The 22,548-nt window shown below is 38.1% G+C and overlaps 1 protein-coding gene across 1 annotated transcript; it reads left to right on the top strand.

Annotated features, from left to right (window-relative positions):
• The first annotated feature begins 903 nt into the window (after nt 1-903).
• Nucleotides 904-22,548, top strand: CHEK1 (checkpoint kinase 1). Its single transcript, XM_053593144.1, has 12 exons — nt 904-1,512; nt 2,381-2,604; nt 3,974-4,038; nt 4,133-4,202; nt 10,222-10,410; nt 11,616-11,720; nt 13,366-13,461; nt 15,535-15,640; nt 15,821-15,998; nt 16,253-16,384; nt 19,928-20,029; nt 21,646-22,548. The coding sequence occupies exons 1-12, from the start codon at nt 1,379-1,381 to the stop codon at nt 21,739-21,741; spliced, it is 1,497 nt and encodes a 498-aa protein (XP_053449119.1). The 5' UTR covers nt 904-1,378; the 3' UTR covers nt 21,742-22,548.

Here is a 22,548-nt window from a genome sequence, read left to right as displayed (position 1 = left end):
ACTAAAGCACTGTTTTGAAGCCTGTTTACAGACAAGGCAAAATTGGTTATCCTGACATTATCTCAAGCGCCCCAAACCCTGCTTTTTCCCCAACCTCTCCCATCACATAAGATGTGTGGCGGTCCTTGATACCTCTAGCTCCCACTTCAAAGTTTTTGTTACGCGTCACAGGCTCAATTCTCAGCAACTGTTGCTAATTTCTCGGCTCTAGTGTTACGGGTACCGTACTTTAAAATTTACAGAATGCTCTGCAGCACGTAGTGACTGATCCTCACAATCGTGTCCAGCAGCAGGGCCAGGTGCGCAGAGGTCACGGCCTGCTGGGTATACTTATGTATCGGAGCAGCCTTCCAGGGCCGCAGCGTCCAGGAGCTAAGCGCGCAGCACGGCCTTGGGGCACAGCGAAGGCGGCTTCGGCTCCACTGGGGGCGCCCGAGTCCCAGATGAACTCCCCACACCGGATGCTATTTCCCGTTTGGGCACAAACATCAGTTCGCAGCCCTTAAATCCCTTCAGCTGGGGTTTCCTCCTGCAACCCGTCGGCACCGGTGTTTCGGAGCTGCCAATCTGTAGAGCGTCTGGACCGGGGGACGCGCGCCGTCCTGCTTTACGGCGAGGGTGCGCGCGTTTGCGACACCATGACGCCAGGAGGTTTTGGCGGGAAAAGAGCTGCATTTGGATTCCTCTGGCGGCGGGCAAAGGACACCCTGGTGAGGAAAGGCGGCTAGTAGGGTGGGAAAAAGGATTTTGGAGGAGGAGTTTGGGGTCTAGATTAGTGAGGAAGGGCACTGTGGCAGGAAGGTAGCAGTGACGAGCGAAGGAGGGTGGGGAGACCCCCGCGGAGGGGCGGTTTCGGAGGGTGGAGGTATGTGGTGCCTGGAGGTCCTTGTAAAGGAAGGACGGGGAACGCTACGGTGCTGGCAGGGAATCCCAGAAGTTTGGGCGCCGTCCTGGTTCCCCAGCCCTGATTTCCGCAGATGGGGCAGTTTGGCCCCGCCCCGGCTCCTCCCGTCCCCTGGGGGTGGGGTGGAATTGGAACTGAGCGGGTAGCCTGGAGGTGCTGCTGCAGGCAGCATATTTTCGTCCCCTCCCCCCCAGCCTATACCTCCTTACTCTCTTCCCTACACCCTCACCCACCCCTGCCCCATTCTTCCCTAGAAACCATTTGTTCCCCAACTCCTCACCACGCTATTAAATTCCTTCCTGAGGGTAGAGTTTCAGTCTGCGGTGTGCGTGGGGATAGGGATTGTGATTTACTCGAGAAAATGGCTAAGTTGTGAATACTTGCTTTTGCTTTAAAGACCTGTATGGATGAGCTGGGCGGGGCTGTTATTTGTAGTAGGAGTCGCGCAAATGGCAGGGCTCAGTGGCTTTACAGATGATTTTGCACTCATCCTTCAGTTTTCCCGGATTCCTTCCTTTTACAGCCGCGGTGCGGGGAGGAGTCATGGCAGTGCCCTTTGTGGAGGACTGGGACTTGGTGCAAACCCTGGGAGAAGGTGCCTATGGAGAGTGAGTTTGAGTCACACTTGCTTTAGTTTTCTGTTTGTTGTCTGAGTACATTCATTGTTTTGGAGTTGTTTATTCTAATTGCGCGGTCCCTTAGAGAATAGATTTCTGTGTTTGAAATCCAAGACTGGCAACTGAAGTTATACAGTTTTTTCTAAGATTAATGTTTTTTTTTTAAAAAAAAATTAATTCCTTTCCTTTTAAAGCATTTTCTTTGTAAAGAGATGGAAGAGAGAGTGAAGTCATTGTCTGTCCTCTGACATACATGTCTGTCTTCTTAAGGGTTAAGTGTAGTGGTTCTAACACCCTAAAGGGTGCCTGCCTTGTTTCAGATCCTCACTCTATCACATATTGGCCATTGTTTTGTGATGGTTGACAAGTCCTAAAGTCGTTGTTTACCTCTGTTTCCTCATCAATAAGATGGCAACATTATTATCTGCGGGATAGGTGCTTAGACAGTTTCTACACACATAAATATACGAATGGAACATGTATGCAGGGACTGGGTGCCTGAAGCTTAGTGGTTAGAGCGCCAGCCCTACCTGGTGCAGGCCTGTTTAACAAACAAACAAAAAAACCTAGAAAATGTATGTTAAGTGATGTGGCCTAGAATTGATAATATCTCAATTAAGTTTATCAAGCCTTTGCTAAATGACTTATGTATATACAGCATAATGACTTCTTTGGAGTGTTAGAAAGGAGTAGTATCTGTTGAGCACATGGTAGAAACTATTTCCTTGGTTTCTCCTTGGTGGAGAAAGTAATAAAGGTAAAAATAGCTTTAGATGAGTCATGTTTAATCTTTTGAAATTCTGTAAGAAATGGAATTCACATGTTTGTAATGTCGTAACTCTTTTCTGTCCCTTTTTAGAGTTCAACTTGCTGTGAATAGAATAACTGAAGAAGCAGTTGCAGTGAAGATTGTAGATATGAAGCGTGCCATAGACTGTCCAGAAAATATTAAAAAAGAGATCTGTATCAATAAAATGCTAAATCATGAGAACGTGGTGAAATTCTATGGTCATAGGCGAGAAGGCAATATCCAGTATCTGTTTCTGGAGTACTGTAGTGGGGGAGAGCTTTTTGACAGAATAGGTATGGAAAAGATTCAAAATAATTATTCTGTTAACCAAGTTTCCGAACTTGTATTTTTAATCTTTGATATGCTTTTTGGTCATTGCTTTCAGAATTGCTTATGCGACAGTGAAATTGAAGTAAATTGTTTCTTTTTTTGCACTTTGTATTAACACATGAAAGCATACATAAAGTAACTGAAAGAAAACTTTTTCCACTTATAAATTATATAAGTGATTTGATGGGAATTGCTTTTTTATATAATTTAAGAATGAGAAGCTGTTGTTTTATGCAATATAGTGTACTTACACAGTTTTTTCATAGACATTCTAGTTAATGATTGTATACATTTATAGATCCAAAACAGTAGCATGTTTTATTTCCTTTTTATTTGTTTAAATAATTGAGAATTTTCTAGGATGGCTTTATACAGAATAGAACCTCTGTAAGTTGATCACCCAAGGAACTGTAATAAACTGGTTAACATATGGAGATGGTCAATATAAGGAACTAGGCTTCTGTACTGATAAGTATATGTGGTGTGTGTCCAGACTACAAAAATTAGGTCTACTTAAGGAGGTGGCCAAATATGGTGGTTCTGCTATATTAAGTAAATTCTGTGTTTGCTACTTAAAATGTTCTATAGAGATTCAAAGGATTGATATTACAGGACACTGGGAAGTAGGTAAAAATATTCTGTGGGTCTAAATTTATTATTTAAAGTTATTGTATTAACAGTTAAAAACTGATTACAGGTGCTAGAATTTCTAATATGAATATCAGGAGAGAGTTGGGGTAAAAAAAATCAAGAGGTAAAGACAGATAAAAATATAAAAAGATCACTTACGAAAGAACATTTCTTAGTAAAACTGTTTCCTGAAGGAGCTTCACAGGCATTTATGGCTTTATGGTGTGAAATTATGACGTTTTGTTAACTTTTTTTTCACTCTCCCCTTCAGTAGAATGAATGAAGTTTAAATTGATTAAATACTTAGTGAAATTGTCTTAGATTTGTGCAGAATTATTCTTGGGCAACTGTATTTCAGGAATGGGAAAAATATTGGTATAACTTAGAAGAAATGGGGGAGAAAGCAGATAAATCAGTGTTAGTAGAAGAGTAAACGGGCGTTTAAGGCATAGTATCATTCTTAATTTGAAAGATAGTTTGTTATTTCTCTATAATTTTCTGTGATGTTACTTTATTTTTGCAGAGGTGAATATGTGAGTTAATTTCTGTATGTGTCAGTGGACTCCTGAATCTTTTGTTGGTATTTGGTTCGGTTTGCTGAAGTATAGGCACAGATGTTTAAGCTTCAAATTAAGCAGTGCTGTGGTCAATGCCTGGCTTATATTTATCCAGTAAACTAACTTTTAAAATTAATTGTTATAGAACCAGACATAGGCATGCCTGAACAGGATGCTCAGAGATTCTTCCATCAACTCATGGCAGGGGTGGTAGGTACAGTTGTCTCTTTTTTTGTTACTTAAAATTAGTACAAATGAAATAAATTGCCAAATTCTGGTGTGTTTTCTTCTGTTTCACACTTAGGTTTATCTACATGGTATTGGAATAACTCACAGGGATATTAAACCAGAAAATCTCCTATTGGATGAGAGGGGTAAGTTTAGCATTTTGTCACTGTCACCTAAGTTATTTTAATACAGCTATACAAGGCAGGTTCAAGTCTTTTGCATTACTGAAATTTCTGCAACAAATTGAAAAGCCAAGGAAATTTGGGAGACTTAATATATTTAAACTTCACAAGTGTTTTGTGATACAGTTGTGGATGATGAAGAGAAGTCTGAGTTAGATGCAAGGCTAGCTCACTAGGTGAATATAATAATAGATGCAAACAGTTCTTTAATGGATCAATAAAGGGAAGTTTCTATTGGAATACCCTGCACGTTAGCCTTGTTCTGTTTATCCTTTTTCATTTATGACTTTGATAAAGATATAAGAAGTTGGCGGCGCCTGTGGCTCAGTGAGTAGGGCACCAGCCCCATATACCGAGGGTGGTGGGTTCGAACCTGGCCCCGGCCAAACCGCAACAACAATATAGCCAGGCATTGTGGCAAGCGCCTGTAGTTCTAGCTACTTGGGAGGCTGAGGCAAGAGAATCACCTAAGCCCAAGAGCTGGAGGTTGCTGTGAGCTGTGATGCCATAGCACTCTACCAAGGGCAACAAAGTGAGACTGTCTCAAAAAAAAAGTTATGTTACAAATTTCATTAAACTGACAGGAATGGATAGTGAAAGCTTTAGCTTATAGAGTCAGGATCAAGAATGATGACAGATGTCAGCTATATGAGGCAGTAGTTTTTATCTGTTTTGTTTAATGCTCTATTCCCAGTGTTAGTGCCTAACAGTAGGCTTTCAAGAATATTTGTTGAGTCAATGAATTTAGCATACCAAAAAGGTGGGTCAAATCTAACAAGTTGTTTCTAATAGGGAAAAATTTAAACTCCAGTGTTTGGATTGAGAAAACTAGCCAAGTGAAGTCTTGAAAGGCATGTTCTTGGCAGCAAATGGGTTATAAAAGACATTTAGTAGTCCGCAAACTTAGTATTAGTCACTTGTATGATTTACTCATAGAAAACTAAGGTGATACTATGCAGAATGAGGAAGGTAGTGGCCAGCACTAGGCTGATGCGGCTACACCACAAATACTGGGTTTCCTGGGTCCATATCACAAAAGACGTGTAGGCCACTAAAGTATCTTTGTAGGAGAATGACTAGAATAATGAAAAGGCTAGAAACTATGCAAAATAAGGAATAAGTGAAGGAACTAGGGGAAAATTGCTAATTTTCGAATATGCTTCTTCATGACATGTGGATGGAAACTACATTAAATCAATTTGGACTGGTTCAAGGATAACCCTAACTAATGGATCTGTCCAAAAATTGAATAGGGTTGTTTGGAATTTAGTGTGTTCATATCATTAATGTCAAACATCGGATTATATAATTATCAGGGATGTTATAAAGGGAATTTAAACATTGGTTGGCTAGTTTTACCCAAGTATTTACAAGATCTCATCTAATCCTTAGGTTTAGTTATTCAACCTTCTGCAAGTTTTTCGTAAGGGACATAACAAAATTTTAAATATTAAGAAATTTTGGTATATGAGGAGCCATAAAATGGTCTGTTGAGGAATCCTGAGAAATGAGAGTGCAGAGCAAACTCTTGAGGATTACTTTTGCTTTCCCTTTTCATGCTATACCCATTACTTTTTGAATGCTAATAGCTGTGGTGTTAAACTCAGTTCTTCCTCTTCCTCATCTACAAAGTAAGTCTCCTTTTTTTAATTAAATGCAGATTTCAAGCTACACAAGCCCTCTGGAGAAGGATTACATGTCTCTAAATGTGAAAGATAGCATAGCATATAGTGTTGGCTTTGGAGTCATTAGAACCTCAGTTTGATCTAGGCCACCACATACATGGTGCTTAACTTCTCTCTCACATTTTTGTCATCTGTTAAATGGGGATAATAAGAGAATCTACTTGGGTTGTGAGGATAAAGGATATACGCATATATATGTATTTTAAAGCATTTGTGGTATGTGTATTTTTGTCATAGTATGTACCTGGCACATAGAAAAAAGTACATATTACATACACATAGAAAATTTGTGCATGTGTGTATGTATATATGTTTTTGTCATAGTATGTATCTGGCATATAGGTGATACTAAAGAAATGGTAGCTATTTTTACTATATAAAATTTAATATAAATTAAATCACAGGAGGCTGGGTGCCTATTGCTCAGTGGTTAGGGTGCTGGCCACATGCTTTAGGGCTGGTGGGTTCGAACCTGGCTCAGGTCTGCTAAACAAAACAAAAAAAATAGGTGTGTGGCAGGCACCTGTAGTCCCAGCTAGTAGGGAGGCTAGAGAATCACTTGAGCCCAAAAGTTTGAGGTTACCATGAGCTATGACGCCATGGTGCTCTACTGAGGGTGACATGTGAGATTGTGTCTCAATAAAAAAAAATTATAGGATATATGCTTTTATGTGATGTGGATTTATCCTTTTAAGTTTGTTTATGTAGTATAAAAATCTTTTATTTGAAATTAAAAAATTCAGGTACACAAAATTTTTATGAAATATCTAATACTGTATGTTATAATAAAATATAAAAATCTCATTTGGTTTAAAATATAAAATTCATTTATAAGAACGCTCATAGTGGTGGTGATTAACATAGCGTGATTAAACAAATGTCTACCAACAGTAAAACAGATAAGTTATAGAATGGATGGTTTATATCTATAGCAAAAAGATGGCTAAATTTCAGGAATATAATGATGTAGAGTAAAAAGCAGACAGTTGAAAAATAATTTATATGGTCTGATTCTATATGAAGGGAGTATAGCTTGAATCCAGGAGTTTGATACCAGCCTGGGGAACTGAGTGAGAACCTGTCTCAATTAAAAAAAGCAAAATAGGCTCGGCGCCTGTAGCTCAAGAAGCTCAAGCGCCAGCCACGTACACCAGAACTGGTGGGTTCAAATCCAGCCCGGGCCCGCCAAACAACAATGACAACTACAACCAAAAAAATAGCTGGGCATTGTGGTGGGCCCCTGTGGTCCCAGCTGCTTGGGAGGCTGAGGCAAGAGAATCGCTTAAGCCCAGGAGTTGGAGGTTGCTGTGAGCTGTGACACCACAGCACTCTACCCAGGGTGACAGCTTGAGGCTCTGTCTCAAAAAATAATTAAATAAATAAATAAAAACCAAGGGCATATTAAGACAATTCAGAATGGTGGTTACCTCTGAGAAGGTGAGGGAGACAATGTATTCAATGAAGTATTTACAGGGGACTTTGAAGGAAATAGAACATTCTTCTTAAAATAAGTGGATGTTGAGTACAATGTTATATCTTATATATTAAATACTCTTTTGTTTCTATTCAATATTTAGTAATTGTCTTTTTTTTTTTTTGAGACCATTTTATTTTGTCACCCTTGGTAGAGTGCTGTGGTGTCCTAGCTCACAGTGACCTCAAACCCTTGAGCTCAAGTGATATTCTTACCTCAGCCTCCCAAGTAGCTGGGACGATAGCTGCCCACCACAACACCTGGCTGTTTTTAGAGACGGGGCCTCACTCTTGTTCAGGCTGCTCTGGAACTCTTGAACTCAGACAATCCACCGGCCTCAGCCTTGCATTATAGGGCTAGAATACAGGTGTGAGTCACTGTGCCTGGACCTAGTAATACTTTTTAAACAAAAGAAGTAAAACATTACCAATGTTTGAAGTCTTCCTATGTATTTCTCCACAAATGTATTTCCCCTTTCTTTTTCTCAGAGGTAACCATATTCTTAAATTTTGAATTTATTATGTGCAGTTCTCTAACTTGAGTATCATGTTGCAGATATGACAAAAGAACAAAATCCAAGGAGTGTTTTAGTTCTGGTTTAGTATTTTAAGTGATCATTATTTGTAAGTAACTTGGAATGCTTAGTCTCAATGATTTGTCCAAGTTGTGTCATATTTAGCTACTGACAAGATAATTACAGTAGCTACCTCCAAAGTCAATACTGGTAAACATCCTCGGTAGTTTACGTATCATACTATATGAATGTATTTGTGGTTTTTTTTTTTTTTTGTTAAATTTTGAGACAGAGTCTCACTTTGTCGCCCTCTGTAGTGCCATGACGTCACAGCTCACAGCAATCTCAAACTCTCGGGCTTAAGTGATTTTCTTGCCTCAGCTGCCCCACTAGCTGGGACTACAGGTGCCCACTACAATGCCAAGCTATTTTTTTGGTTGCAGTTGTCATTGTTGTTTAGCCAGCATGGGCTCGAACCCGCCAGCTTCCGTGTATGTGGCTGGCGCCCTACTCACTGAGCTATGGGTGCTGAGCCCATTGTTTATTTTTTTCTTCTTTTTTTTTTTTTTTGAGACAGAGCCTCAAGCTGTCGCCCTGGGTAGAGTGCTGTGGCATCACAGCTTACAGCAACCTCCAACTCCTGGGCTTAAGCGATTCTCTCGCCTCCGCCTCCCAAGCAGCTGGGACGACAGGCGCCCGCCACAATGCCTGGCTATTTTTCGGTTGTAGTTGTCATTGTTTGGCGGGCCCGGGCTGGATTTGAACCCACCAGCTCTGGTGTATGTGGCTGGCGCCTTAGCTGCTTGAGCTATAGGCACTAAGCTGAGACATTTTTTTCTAACTTAAAAAATTATAGAACAGTAGTGACTGTTCTATGAATTTGTGTGCAGGCCCAGTACAAGAATTGTTATGCCACTGGTCTTTCTCCCCCACTTAGACTCTATTCCATGTTACTGCATACTTACATATCCTCTTTTAAAATTTTTTTATTTATTTCTTTTGTTTTAATTTTTTTTTTAGAGATAGAGTCTCACTTTATCGCCCTCTGTAGAAAGCTGTGGCGTTACAGCTCACAGCAACCACCAGCTCCTGGGCTTAGGCGATTCTCTTGCCTCAGCCTCCTGAGCAGCTGGGACTACAGGCGCCTGCCACAATGCCCGGCTATTTTTTTGTTGCGGTTTGGCTGGGTCTGGGTCAAACCTGCCACCCTCAGTATATGAAGCTGGCGCCATACCCACTGAGCCACAGGCACTGCCCTATATTTTCTTAATAACTTCCATAGTTTTCATTGTATACATGCAGTATAAGATTTAATAACTTCCTTATTAGTGGACATTTATTTTCGAGTAATAGTGCACAAATATCCTTATTTGTGTGAATTTGTGGGACTATTTTTTGGATGTGGTCCTACAAGTGAGAATTGCTGGTTTCAAGATTGAATATTTTGAACTTAATATCTTTTGTCACATTGCCTTCTGAAAAGGTTTTCACCAGTTGACACCTCTGATAAAGGAGAGACTTGCCTATCTTCCAAGACTAGGTTAGATCCCTTTGCTCTAAAATCCTATAATGTTCTATATTTTCATAACCTCCACAACAATTTTCTGTTGTCAGTCATGTTCACTGATTTATCTACTACCTGCATTGACTGGCATAGTACCTGTCACTTGGTTACAGTAGACACCCAGGGTATAAGTTAAGTTCCAAGTCTTGTCTGCAGTTTGAGTGTGTTGAAGATCGTAAATTACGGTGAAAGTTTGTTCTTGCGATTTTTTTTGTACAGAGTTTCTTCTTGTTTTCCCAGCTTAGCCACACTGACGAGAAGTTCTTGTGATTTGTGGGTCTTTGGTTTGGTGTGTCTTCACATGTTTTTTGCTTCCCAACTGGGTTTGTTTGCTGCTGAGAAGGTTGTGCCCAGATATTAGGTCTCCTTCCTGCTATCTGCTTTCATCCAGAGTTTGGAGTGTTCTTTTCCAGAAAGGCAGCCCCTTTTGACTCCAGCATCTTTCTTTAATCTGTCTGGTCAACACTGTTTTGTGTGTTGAAGAAGCTATTTCTCTGAAGTTTTAATAATTGACGACACGAGACCTTTTTCTAGTTTTAGCATAAGATAATAATGTCCTATTCTTTATATTTTTTCAAAATTTCTTTTTTATTTTTGTCATTTTTGAGGTAGAAAGCTTTTATAAACCTTAAGTAACACCATTGATTTTTCCAATAAACTTAATTCCTTTAAGTTTATGTATTTGCAAAACATTTTTATTCAGTGTCATCCTTTTTATTTATTTATTTTTTTTCTCTTTGGTTTAGATAACCTCAAAATCTCTGACTTTGGGTTGGCAACAGTGTTTCGACATAATAATCGGGAACGTTTGTTGAACAAGATGTGTGGTACTTTACCTTATGTTGCTCCAGAACTTCTGAAGAGAAAAGAATTTCATGCAGAACCAGTTGATGTTTGGTCCTGTGGAATAGTGCTTACTGCAATGCTGGCTGGAGGTAAGAGCTAGTTAATCATGATAAAACTCCTGTCTTATGAAGAGTCTAATTTGCCATACCAAAATGAAATAAACCAAGGGAATCCATATAAATATAATAGAATTTTAATAGCATCTTCATCAGTTCCGGCTGCTATCACAAAGTAGATTAGATGGCTTGTGAGCAACAGAAATTTACTTCTCGTAGTTCTAGAGGCTGGAAGTCTGAGATTAGGGTGACAGCATGGTTGGGTTCTGGTGAGGACCCTATTCTTTTTTTTTTTTTTTTTTTTTTTGGGACAGTGGCTCATTTTATTGCCCTCAGTAGAGTGCTGTGGCATCACATCTCACAGCAACCTCCAATTCCTGGGCTTAGGCGATTCTCTTACCTCAGTCTCCTGAGTAGCTGGGACTACAGGTGCCCACCACAACGCACAGCTATTTTTTTGTTGCAGTTTGGCCGAGGCCAGGTTTGAACCCTCCACCATCAGTATATGGGGCCGGCACCCTACCCACTGAGCCACAGGCATCACCCAGAGCACCTATTCTTGATTCTCAGGTGGCTGTCTTGCTGTATCTTCTCAGAGAGCAGAAGCAAACTCTGTTATGTCTTTTTTTTTTTTTTGACTTTGGGCTCAATCCTCCCAGTCCACTTGTGCTTCCTGAGTAGCTAAGAGTATAGATGTCTGCCAGCATGCTTACCTAATTTTTGTTTAATAGAGATGAGATCCTCCTACCTTGGCCTCCTGAAGCACTGAGATTATAGACATTAGTCACCAAAGCCTGACCTATTATGTATTTTTATAAGGGCACTAATTTCATTTATGAAGGCTCTCACCCTCATGACCTTTTTACCTCTCCAAGGCCCTACCTCCAAATACCTAATAGGTTGGAATTTCAACTGTGACTTTTGGGAGGGACACAAACATTTAGGCCATCGTAAGGAGTAACATTGCTAAACAATTTGGAATTTTTCACCCTCCAGGTTTTTTAAAATGAGGTATGTATAGTTATTAAAAGAAAAATCACAACAGCCCTCTCTTTCAAGGTTTATGTGAACACTTCTAAAGAGAGTAGGGCTAGAAGTGGTTTATCTGTCTTTGAAGGGCTTCTGAAAATCCTGAGTTGGCATTATTAGATTGAAAACCATATTGAACAGCTTTTCATGGATTTATATTATTGTTTTTTAAATCTTTATAATGGTATAAGCACGTTTCTTATTTTTAGAATTGCCATGGGACCAGCCCAGTGATAGTTGTCAGGAATATTCTGATTGGAAAGAAAAAAAAACATACCTCAACCCTTGGAAAAAAATCGATTCTGCTCCTCTAGGTAACTGCACTGTCTTTATTGAAACTGTTGATTCCTTGAATAATTAAGTCTTGTGCTATTTTTTTCTTACAGTTTTTCTTTTTAACTTATAAGTGAACACATAAATAATTTATGATCCGTGTAAATAGATTAGAAAATATAAATAAAAATTGAGGGGAAATAACTCCATAATCCTAGAACTCAGAAATAGCTTTTTAAAAAATATTTTGAGGAATGCATTATATGTTTAGGACAACTTGAATCTATGTACATGGGTGGCTTTTTATTTAAGAAAAAAATAATTTTGATGTATACTTTTATACATTATTGTAAATATAGTCATATGTTACTTAATAACAGGGATCCAGCCTAAGAAATGCACCAGTAGGTAATTTTATTGCTGTGGGAACATCATAGAGTGTACTAACATAAACCTAGATGGCATAGCCTACTACACACTTAGGCTGTATGGTATAGCCTGTTACTCTCGGACTGCAAACCTGTACAGCATGTTACTATACTAAACACTAAGCAACGCTGTAGTAACAGTGGTTTAAGTGTTTATGCATCTGAACATAGAAACAGTAAAGAGATACGATTGTATTCCTACGCAACCATTGTTCTCTATGCGTGCTGCTGACTGAAACATTATGTATTATACAAAATGGGATTATACTTCCCAGCTATTTCATAACCTTTTTTCTTTTCTTTCTTTCTTTCTTTTTTTTTGTTTTTGGTTTTAGTGCTCTGTGATCATTTTTCCTTGACTACATCCTTGTTTTTAAAGACTGTGGTCTTTATATTCTGCTCTGTGGATATGCCTTAATATACGCATCCTATTCACTTGGTTGAAGATTTAGATTTTTTTTTTAAATTTTCACTGTTAGAAAAGAGAAATGATCAGCATCCACGTAACTTCATGTTTCCACATATACTTAAATTATTTACGTAAATCTCCAGAAAGAAAATTGAAGGTTTGAAGAAGTATGTAGTTTTTAGTCATTATGCTTATTTTGCCAAATTGTTTCCAGAAAGTCTATACTGTTTCATTGGTTTACATTAAAAAAAAAAAATTAACAGATAATCAAATCTATTATCTTGTCCTTTGTGGTGTCATGTTTTTCATTAGTGTTTTTATGGGTTTGAGGCTGTTCATTTTTACATTTAAATCTTTGGTTATTAGAAAATAATTCTGGCATTAGGAGATATATGAACTTTTTATTAAAATAATGAGGATACCTTAGGATGATGGGATGATGCTTGGTTATATTACCGTCTCTTAAAAAGCTGCTGGTAAGTAAATGTTCCTTGTAAAGCTATGTGAGTGAGGTAGTCACATGAGAGCATGACACATTACAGCAATGAAAGTTGGTACTAAAAATGGATAAGAGTTTTTGTTAATGTCACATGGGGAGAAACATTTTTATCTTGTTTTCCTTATTTACAAATAATTGAGAACCAGTTCTAGGAAGTATATTCTAAGATATAGCAGCAAGGAATAACTCCATAAAATTTGAGCAATAATTTAGTAGCCTTATTTTTTCTCTTTCCCAGAAATAATATGTAGAAACAAGGAGGCCAATAGACAATGTGTTCCCTATCACAAGCCATAGTCTTTCCCAATCTGCACCACTCTTTTGTAAATGTCTTAATGTTTTATTTTTAGCTCTGCTGCATAAAATCCTAGTTGAGAATCCATCAGCAAGAATTACCATCCCAGATATCAAAAAAGATAGATGGTACAATAAACCGCTCAAGAAAGGTAATATTCTTAAAATGCAAAAATTTCTTTTCTATGTGTACTTGCAAAGTCAGTATCACAAGTCAGCAACAGAAGAGAGCTGTGGTCTCTGTCCTCATGGAGATTATAATGTCTAGTAAGAAAAACAGAAATATAAATAATTTTGCTTATTAAGAATTATAAAGGGGTAAGTCCAGGTATGATAGCTAAGTATTTGACCAGATCTTACTAGATAGGGAAGACTTTTCTTCCTGAGGAATGATATTAAATCTAAGATTTGAAAATTAAAGGAGCTAGTCGGGCAGGTGAGTGCCAGATTTGATCTGAGTAGGAAGAAGCACTATTTGGAAAATCTTAGATTTCAGAAAGTCTGATACATTTGAGGAAACTGGGGCAGATGTCTTCCCTTGTCATTGTCACCCATCTTCCCATATTCCTCCTCCTACCAACTTCTAAACCCGAAATTAAAATTTCTGCCCTACTGTCACTGTCTCCAACATTACTTAGTATAATTTTTGTTAAGATTCTTGATGACAGTAGGGCGTGGACCATGTCCGTCTGGTTCATGTTGCGTCACCAGTGGTTAGCACAGTATACAGTACATCATAAGCTGGTCAGTAAATAATTGTTGAGTAAATGAGTGAACAGAGAAGAGGGAGAGGAAGAGGAGTTTGAGATGGGGCCACAGAGATAGCTAGCAGTTGGAGAGGGCGACCTTGTAAGCCATGTTAAGGATTTTAGGCTTTCACTTAAGGCAGTTGGGGAAACTTGAGAGATTTTAAGCAAGGAAGTCATAGGGTCATATGTTTGGTTTTGGGAGCTCTTACTTCATACCACACTTGAACCTGTGGTTAAACTTCTGTGGCACACTTAAATTATGTGGATTATCACAAAGTAAAAAAAAGGAATATACTCAGTGTACTTTGAACTTCTTTTGAAAATAATTAATGATCTTTAAAAATTTTCAAGGTGTACCTAGAAAAGATCCTCTCATGGCACACTGGTTGAAAATCATACTGGTCTAGGAGAAAGGGAATAATTGACAGCTTTAAGATTCCCAGGAACTTATGAGGGTATGAGCTCCATAGCACAGTTAGAGGGGTGAGCATTTGATAGGAGAATGGAAGGGAGGAAAGAATGGGTGTGAATAGATTTGGTAGTGACAGGTTGAGGAAATTTCTGTCTAATGGCCTCATTTTCTCTGTGAAATAGGAGATGTTATATACAAGTAATGAGGTGATGGAGGGTGGTCTTGGAATTTGAGAAAGTTGTAGAAATTTTGGAATAATCCTGGAGGAGAATGGGAGAGGAGGCTGACCAGAGAAACAAATAGGATAGTATGCCAATGTCAAGGGTGCAGCTGAGGATGGTAACCATGAATTTATAGTGGCATCATTTTTCTTTTTTTTTTTTTTTTTTTTTTTTTGTAGAGACAGAGTCTCACTGTACTGCCCTCGGGTAGAGTGCCGTGGCATCACACGGCTCACAGCAACCTCTAACTCTTGGGCTTACGCGATTCTCTTGCCTCAGCCTCCCAAGCAGCTGGGACTACAGGCGCCCGCCACAACACCCGGCTATTTTTTTGTTGCAGTTTGTCCAGGGCTGGGTTTGAACCCACCACCCTTGGCATATGGGGCCGGCGCCCTACTCACTGAGCCACAGGCGCCGCCCATCATTTTTCTTGATAAAGCTTTTCTAGAGGGGCAAAGAATGTTGGATAGAGCAGATTCATAATAATGTTTACTGTCATTACTTTTTAGTTTAAAAAATTATAAGTCCTTGAGCTAGGTCTGTCTGTCTTCATAGAACATTGGTAACTCATGAAAGATGCCGTGAAAATTGTGGCCTTAGCATACCCCACACGTGGAACATATTTACAGTTCACAAATTTGCGAAATGTCTAATTTGGCACATGAGTCTTAGTAAGTTTATAACTTGACCAGATTTCTTATAAAATCATATGAGTCACTATTTCTCTTATAAGTATTTGGGGTTAAATTAATGGATTTAGATACAATTTTTCTTCCAGTTGCAGGTGGGTTAATTAAAAAATATCTACATAGAAGTCGTGAAAGTGTTTGTTTTATTTTTTAGGGGCAAAGAGGCCCCGAGTCACTTCAGGTGGTGTGTCAGAGTCTCCCAGTGGATTCTCCAAGCACATTCAATCCAATTTGGACTTCTCTCCATCTAATAGTTCTAGGTAAGATTCATAAAGTAGTTGTTGAATGTAACATCCCACATAAAGGAATGATGCGTGTACATATTTTTTTCTTAATAATGAACATAATTTTGTCAGTATGAAAGAATGGTTGGTTGATGTAAGAAAGGCCTGATGGATTTTGTTTAGAGACGTATTTTCCTCTCTATCTTAATGCTTCAGTGAAGAAAATGTGAAGTACTCCAGTTCCCAGCCAGAACCACGGACAAGTCTGTCCTTATGGGATGCCAGTCCCTCATATATTGATAAACTAGTGCAAGGAATCAGTTTTTCCCAACCCACGTGTCCTGATCATATGCTTCTGAATAGTCAGTTACTTGGCACCCCAGGATCCTCACAGGTAAGGGAATTAAATTTTTCATGTAAATAGTGGCAGCTCTTTATTTTTTATTATCTTGAAGTCTTTTTTTAACGTGTGAATCTTAGATGTATAACTTTTAAATTGTGCATGTTTTTTGGACAAGGAAGAAAGAAAGGAGAGGCCTTCATGCAAAAGAATTCTAAGTCATAGAAAAGCACTTTCAGACAAAATAACTATGATATGACTGTTTTTAGTCATAATGGATTTATTCAGTTTTTTTGTTTGACATATAGAACCCCTGGCAGCGCCTGGTCAAAAGAATGACACGATTCTTTACCAAATTGGATGCAGACAGATCTTATCAGTGCTTGAAAGAGACTTGTGAGAAGTTGGGCTATCAATGGAAGAAGAGTTGTATGAATCAGGTATGTACCATTGATTTTCATTATATGTTTTCCTGAAGAAAAATTCACAATCCGTATATTTCAGAAATACAAAGTAATTGATTTAATTTGAAAAAGAAACAATTTAAACTTAAGGAATTTAAGTAAAATGTTCTTTACTTAAGAAATATTTATTAAAAGACCTTTCAAAGGTTACTAAAAATATTAAGCAACTGGAGTTACTATTTTCTTAAAAACTATATATATGCTTAAATTGTAGATAGTAACAATTGACTTACATATGAAAGAAGATATATTAGCAATCCCCTACTCCCATCTCCCTTAGTCTACTTACTGATTTTTGTTATTTATATTATTGTATCATAGTTATGTGCATAACATTGACATTCTAATCTGTCTTTAAGGTTTTTCAGGAAAAAATGTTAACACCCTGAAAGGCAAATGGGGGGGGCTATTCTGTTCTGAAGGAGATTTGAAGAGTCCTGATAACTAAATTTGATATATAATCTTTTAGATTATGGATATTAAGAAAAAATTAGGATATTGAGGCTTGGCACCTGTAGCTCAAGTGGCTAAGGTGCCAGCCACATACACCAGAGCTGGCAGGTTCGAATCCAGCCCGGGCCTGCCAGACAGCAATGACAACTGCAACTAAAAAATAGCCGGGCGTTGTGGCAGGCGCCTGTAGTTGCAGCTACTTGGGAGGCTGAAGCAAGAGCATTGCTTAAGCCCTCTAAGAGTTGGAGGTTGCTGTGAGCTGTGACGCTATAGCGCTCTACCCAGGAGGGCAGCTTGAGGCTCTGTCTCAAAAAAAAAAAAAAATTAGGATATTGGAACAATTGAGATTCGAATATGGGCTATATGTTAGATAATGTATCAATGTCAGATTTCTTGGATGTGATGATAATATTGTGGTTTGTAGGAGAATCTCCTTGTTTGTTGGAGAAAACATGTTGAAGTGTAGTAATATCTGTAACTTAGTTTACCGCAAGTCCATAGTTTAATTAGGGTTCACTCTTGGCGTTATATATTCTATGAGTTTAGACAAATTTTAATGACATTGTATCTTCCATTGTAGTGTCATGTAGAGTGGTTTCACTGCCCTGAAAATCCTCTGCTCTGTTTCTCTCTCCCTAGCCGCTAACACCTGACAACCCCTGGTCTGTTGTTTACTGTCTTCATTGTTTTGCCATTTTCAGATGTGATATAGTTGGAATCAGACAGGATGTACCTTTCACACTGGCTTCTTAGTCATATACAGTTTAATTTACTTTGTGTCTTCATGGCTTGGTAGGCCATTTCTTTTTAGTGCTGAATAATGTTCCATTGGATGTACCACAGTTTATTCATTTGTTTACTCAAGGGTATATTAGTTGCTTCCAAATTTAGTTTTTGAGAATGTCGAAAATAACTTTGTATTAATCCCAAATTTTGGCAATTATGAATAAAGCTGCTATAAACATCAGTGTGCAAGTTTTTGTGGACATCATTTTTCAATTCCTTTGAATCATATGGTAAGAGTATGTTTAATAAAAAAAATTTGCATTCCCATCAGCAGCGAGTTAGTTCCTATTGCTCCACACCATTTTTTTTTTTAAATTTATTTAATTGAACTTGGGAAATGTGTAGTCATTATTTCTTCAGATGTTCTTTCTGTGTCTAATTCTCCTCTCCCTGTTGGATTCCCGCTCATGTTGGCACACTTGGTGGTGTACCACAGGTCTCTTAGACTCTGTTCATTTTTCTTCTTTCTTTATGTCCCTCAGGGACAGTTTTGACTGGTTGCTTTTTTTCCTTCTGTATATAGATTATCCTTTCTTGTTTCTTTATATGCTTTGTAATTTTTTTGTTGAAAACTGGACATTCTGAATATTACAGGGGGATAGTTCTAGAAATGAGATTTTTTTTCTTGTTTTCTTGTAGTTGCTACTCGATGTGTTTTAGTGACTTAGGTAATTTTTTAAAACCTTGTCATACTCGGCCATGAATTTTTTCTAGTTTAGTGGGCAGCTGATGAGGATTAGAGAATTCCTTAAATTCCATGAACCAGAAATGTTTTCTCGTGTCTGCAGAGGGATTCTATGTGTGTGTAGGAGCACATGTGCAGTACTCAGCCAGGAAGTTTGTAACTTTCTCAGCCCTCTCCATCTGCTTGTGCAAAACCTCAAAGTTAGGTAGAGTGGGTTTTCTTGGACCTTTCCTGAGCATAGGCACCTGCATGTGCGTGTGGTCTTTCAGATTCCCAGGGATATGTAGGAGCTCGTCAAAGTCTTTATTTCTCTTAAATATTTTACTCTCTAGCCTTTCCTTCAGAGCTTTTTGGGTAGTTTGTTGTTTGCCCCAGTTGCTATCAATTGCTTCAGGCAACAGAGACTAAAGCATTTTTATGTAAATATTTTCAAAAAATGCCCCCATCCCCACCCCTGGGAGTGGCTTTAGCACCAGGTGAGTTTTAGTTTACAAAGAGGAAATAAAGACAAGCCTTTCCTGCAGACAGTTTGGAGATGAGGTTTACTCTGCACCCACCTAGATGATTGTTATTTCCAAGGCTGCTACTGAGTAATACAGGAGCCAGAGATGGCAACAGTGTAGGTGACAATGCGGGAAGGCTCACACACTGTTCCGAGTTGCACTCATGGTATTGAAAGAGTGTTCCTGTTGTGACAGGCTTTGGTTAGACTTGACAGTGTACTAAAAATTTTGATTTTGACAGTTTTTTGCCCGTTTTTCTTACTGTTTTTGTGGAATGATGGGCTTTTGGAGTTTCTTTCTCTGCCGTTTTCACTCCTTGCTTTATTCTGTCCAAATTCTTGAAGTATTTTCTTTGAAGTTTAAGAACTTAATTCAAATGTGTTTGAGTATCTTGTATTAATTTTCCTAGAACATAGTGTGTTGTTTCATTGTTAGACAATTGTGATACAGTTGTATGTTTTCATAGTTGTTTCTTAAAGTGAGAATTATTACAAACGATTTTATAATTTGGGCTGGGGCTTAGTGGGGCAAATCTTCTGCTGACCTGGCTTGGAGTCATTCATCTAACTCTAAGCATTTGATGTCTTTATATTGGCTGATGTCATCCTTACCCACATGGTTGGAGTTTTGGTACTAGTTACTGTCTGGGCCTTTTTCCCATATCACTCATCCAGCCTGCACTTTATATGTGATAGCAACAGTCTAAAAGATTTAAAGTGGAAATTGCAAGGCCTCTCAAGACCCTCACCATCTTCTGATTGCTGTTTTAGCTTTTTAGCCACTAATCTCTTTTTCCTTGTCATGTTTTAATAATCTTATTTTTCCCTTTCATGTTTTTATTCTCTTTGTTTCCTGTTTCAGTGGCATTTTGATAACATATAAAATTTCTCTTGTTAGGAGCTCACAAAGACTCTTGGTAATGGTGTAACAATGGTTTGGGTTGGGGACATTTACACCCATGGGAGGAAAGAGGAAGCATGCGATGAGTGAGACTTTCAACTTACCTAATACTACTCCTGTTATGGAAGTAACCTGAGAATTTTTAGAGTATTGTCTAATCACATAGGCTTAATCTTGCTTTTGTTGCCCTAGGTTACTGTATCAACAACTGATAGGAGAAACAATAAACTCATTTTCAAAGTGAATTTGGTAGAAATGGATGAGAAGATATTGGTTGACTTCCGGCTTTCTAAGGTCTTTTTGATAGATTTTATTATAGTATTCTTTCTATGGAAATATATGAAATTTTAAAAAATGGAGTATTTGTATATATGTGGCTTTTGTAAATACACAGTAACTTTCTTTTTTCAGTTAATATTACGAACATTTGTACTTGTCATTATCTATTGTATTTTTCTAAAACATGGCTTATTTATTTATTTATTTTGAGACAGCCTGGGTGTTATGTGGCCGGCGCCCTACCCACTAAGCCATGGGCGCTGCCCAACATTGCTTTTTTAAATCACATTTTGTTTTCTTTTTATTTTGTTAAGAAAGAGTCTCACTCTATCATCCTTGGTAGAGTGCTGTGGCTTCACAGTTCACAGCAACCTCAAACTCTTTGGCTTAAGCAATTCTGTTCCCTCAGCCTCCCAAGTAACTTGGGACTACAGGCGCCCGCCACGATACCTGGCTATTTTTTGGTTGTAGTTTGGCAGGCCCAGGCTGGATTCTAACCAACCAGTGGCTGGTGCCCTAGTCACTGAGCTACAGGCGCTGAGCCAGACATTTTCTTTATTATAAAAGTTTTTGATTTCTGTAGACAATGTGGATCAGTAAAAAATACAAAAATGACAACAAACTGAATTATTCTGTCCAGCAATAATCACCCTTAATATTTCGAAGCATTCTTATCTTTTTCTTAATTCATATATAATACCTTTTTAATAAAAATTATGATTTATAAAAAGTTTACACATTATAATTTAATAAACCTTTACCTGTAATTGTATAATTAATATTCTTTTTTTTTTTTTTTTTTTTTTTTTGGCCGGGGCTGGGTTTGAACCTGCCACCTCCGGCATATGGGACCGGCGCCCTACTCCTTGAGCCAGAGGCGCCGCCATAATTAATATTCTTATACATAGATTTTTAATTGTTTCTTTAGAAATTTTTGGTTTTGGGGTTGTAGTTTTAAAACTGTTGATATATGTAGTATAAGACTAAAATAGCATAGTTGTTTTCTGAGAGATTGTATTTGGCATTAAATAAGTTTGGAAGGGCAGTTTACATTTTTTTTTTTTTTTTTTTTTTGTGGTTTTTGGCCAGGGCTGGGTTTGAACCTGCCACCTCTGGCATATGGGACCGGCACCCTACTCCTTGAGCCACAGGTGCCGCCCATCAGTTTACATTTTTTATATTGGAGATTTGCTGCATTATTGTATTAAATTATTAAGACCCTAGTGTAATGAAGTTCTTCTTATAACTAAATCTTTTGGCTTTGTTGCCATAATATCAGGACAAGAATTCAGTGTAGTTGCATAGTTTATTTTTAGTTTCCAGACTTCCCCCTGCCTGTGGAAACAGTGACTTAGATCCAGAGATACCAGCATTTGAAACACAACGTGCCCCCACCCCCTTATTTTCCTCTTGAGGCTCAGCGTGGTAGGAAGAGTGATGGGCATGAAATAAAGTCAGAATTACTTTGTAGTCATTTCCTCTTCCAGGTTATATAGTTTTCATAAGACAAGGGAATTGAAGCTAGACATATTTTAAGGGTATTGGTCTATATTTACTGTTAAAAAGAGTTTGATTTTATGGCATGATTATTTTTTCTTTGACATTGTTTTTGGATATTATTCCTAATATAGGGTGATGGTTTGGAGTTCAAGAGACACTTCCTGAAGATTAAAGGGAAGCTGAGTGATGTGGTGAGCAGTCAGAAGGTCTGGCTTCCTGGCACATGATTAATCCATTAGGGGATTCCTGGTGAATATAGTGCTGCTATGTTGGCATTATTCTTCCTAGAGAAGATTATCTTATTCTGCAAACTGCAAACGATGGTTCCTGAAGAGTTCACGACCCTCTTTATCCAAACACCTTCTAATTCTTTTTGTATGTTCTACATACAAATAATACCTGTATTTTAATTGTAAGTAAAACTTTGGGGACAAGATGGATAGAATTCATTCAATAGTTCTTCGTCTGTGTTCGGTGACTGGATTTGAAACCCATCTGGTGGAAACAGAGTTTCAGGGGACTTTACCAGCTTGTATACCAATGTAATATCTCATTTTTTTAAATCCAGGAAGTACATATATCCTCCATGTTGATCTGATCATAAGGATGGATTAGTAAGGGCTTAACTTTGTGACTTTGGGGGATAGATTTATGAGTCTGTCAAGTGAGGCTAACTTCAAAGAATGCATCCCCAAGATTTGTACTTACATTTTCACAAGGGCCTGATCAGTTATACAAACCTGTTTTGAATGATAATGATTAATTGAAATTGCCAGTCTGTGTTTTTTCCAGTGTAGTTAGTAATATATAAAGTGCTGGTTTGTGTTTCAAGTAGAAGTTGAGCATAAACTCTAGTGCTTAACTAACTTTGAGAATTACTGTTGCACATTTTAAATATTTTTCTATATTTCTACTTTCACAGTCATATTTTAATTCTTTACTACTGAAATAAATTCTATTTTGAAAATGAATTATCTAACTTTGTGGACTTATTGGTGACTAAGCTTCTTCTAGATGATAAAAGATAAAACGAG

The sequence above is a fragment of the Nycticebus coucang genome, chromosome 6 (genome assembly GCF_027406575.1).
Source record: "Nycticebus coucang isolate mNycCou1 chromosome 6, mNycCou1.pri, whole genome shotgun sequence".
Lineage (NCBI taxonomy): Eukaryota > Metazoa > Chordata > Mammalia > Primates > Lorisidae > Nycticebus > Nycticebus coucang.
The sequence above is the reverse complement of the archived record's forward strand: the minus strand, read 5'-3'. Positions and strand labels throughout refer to the sequence as shown.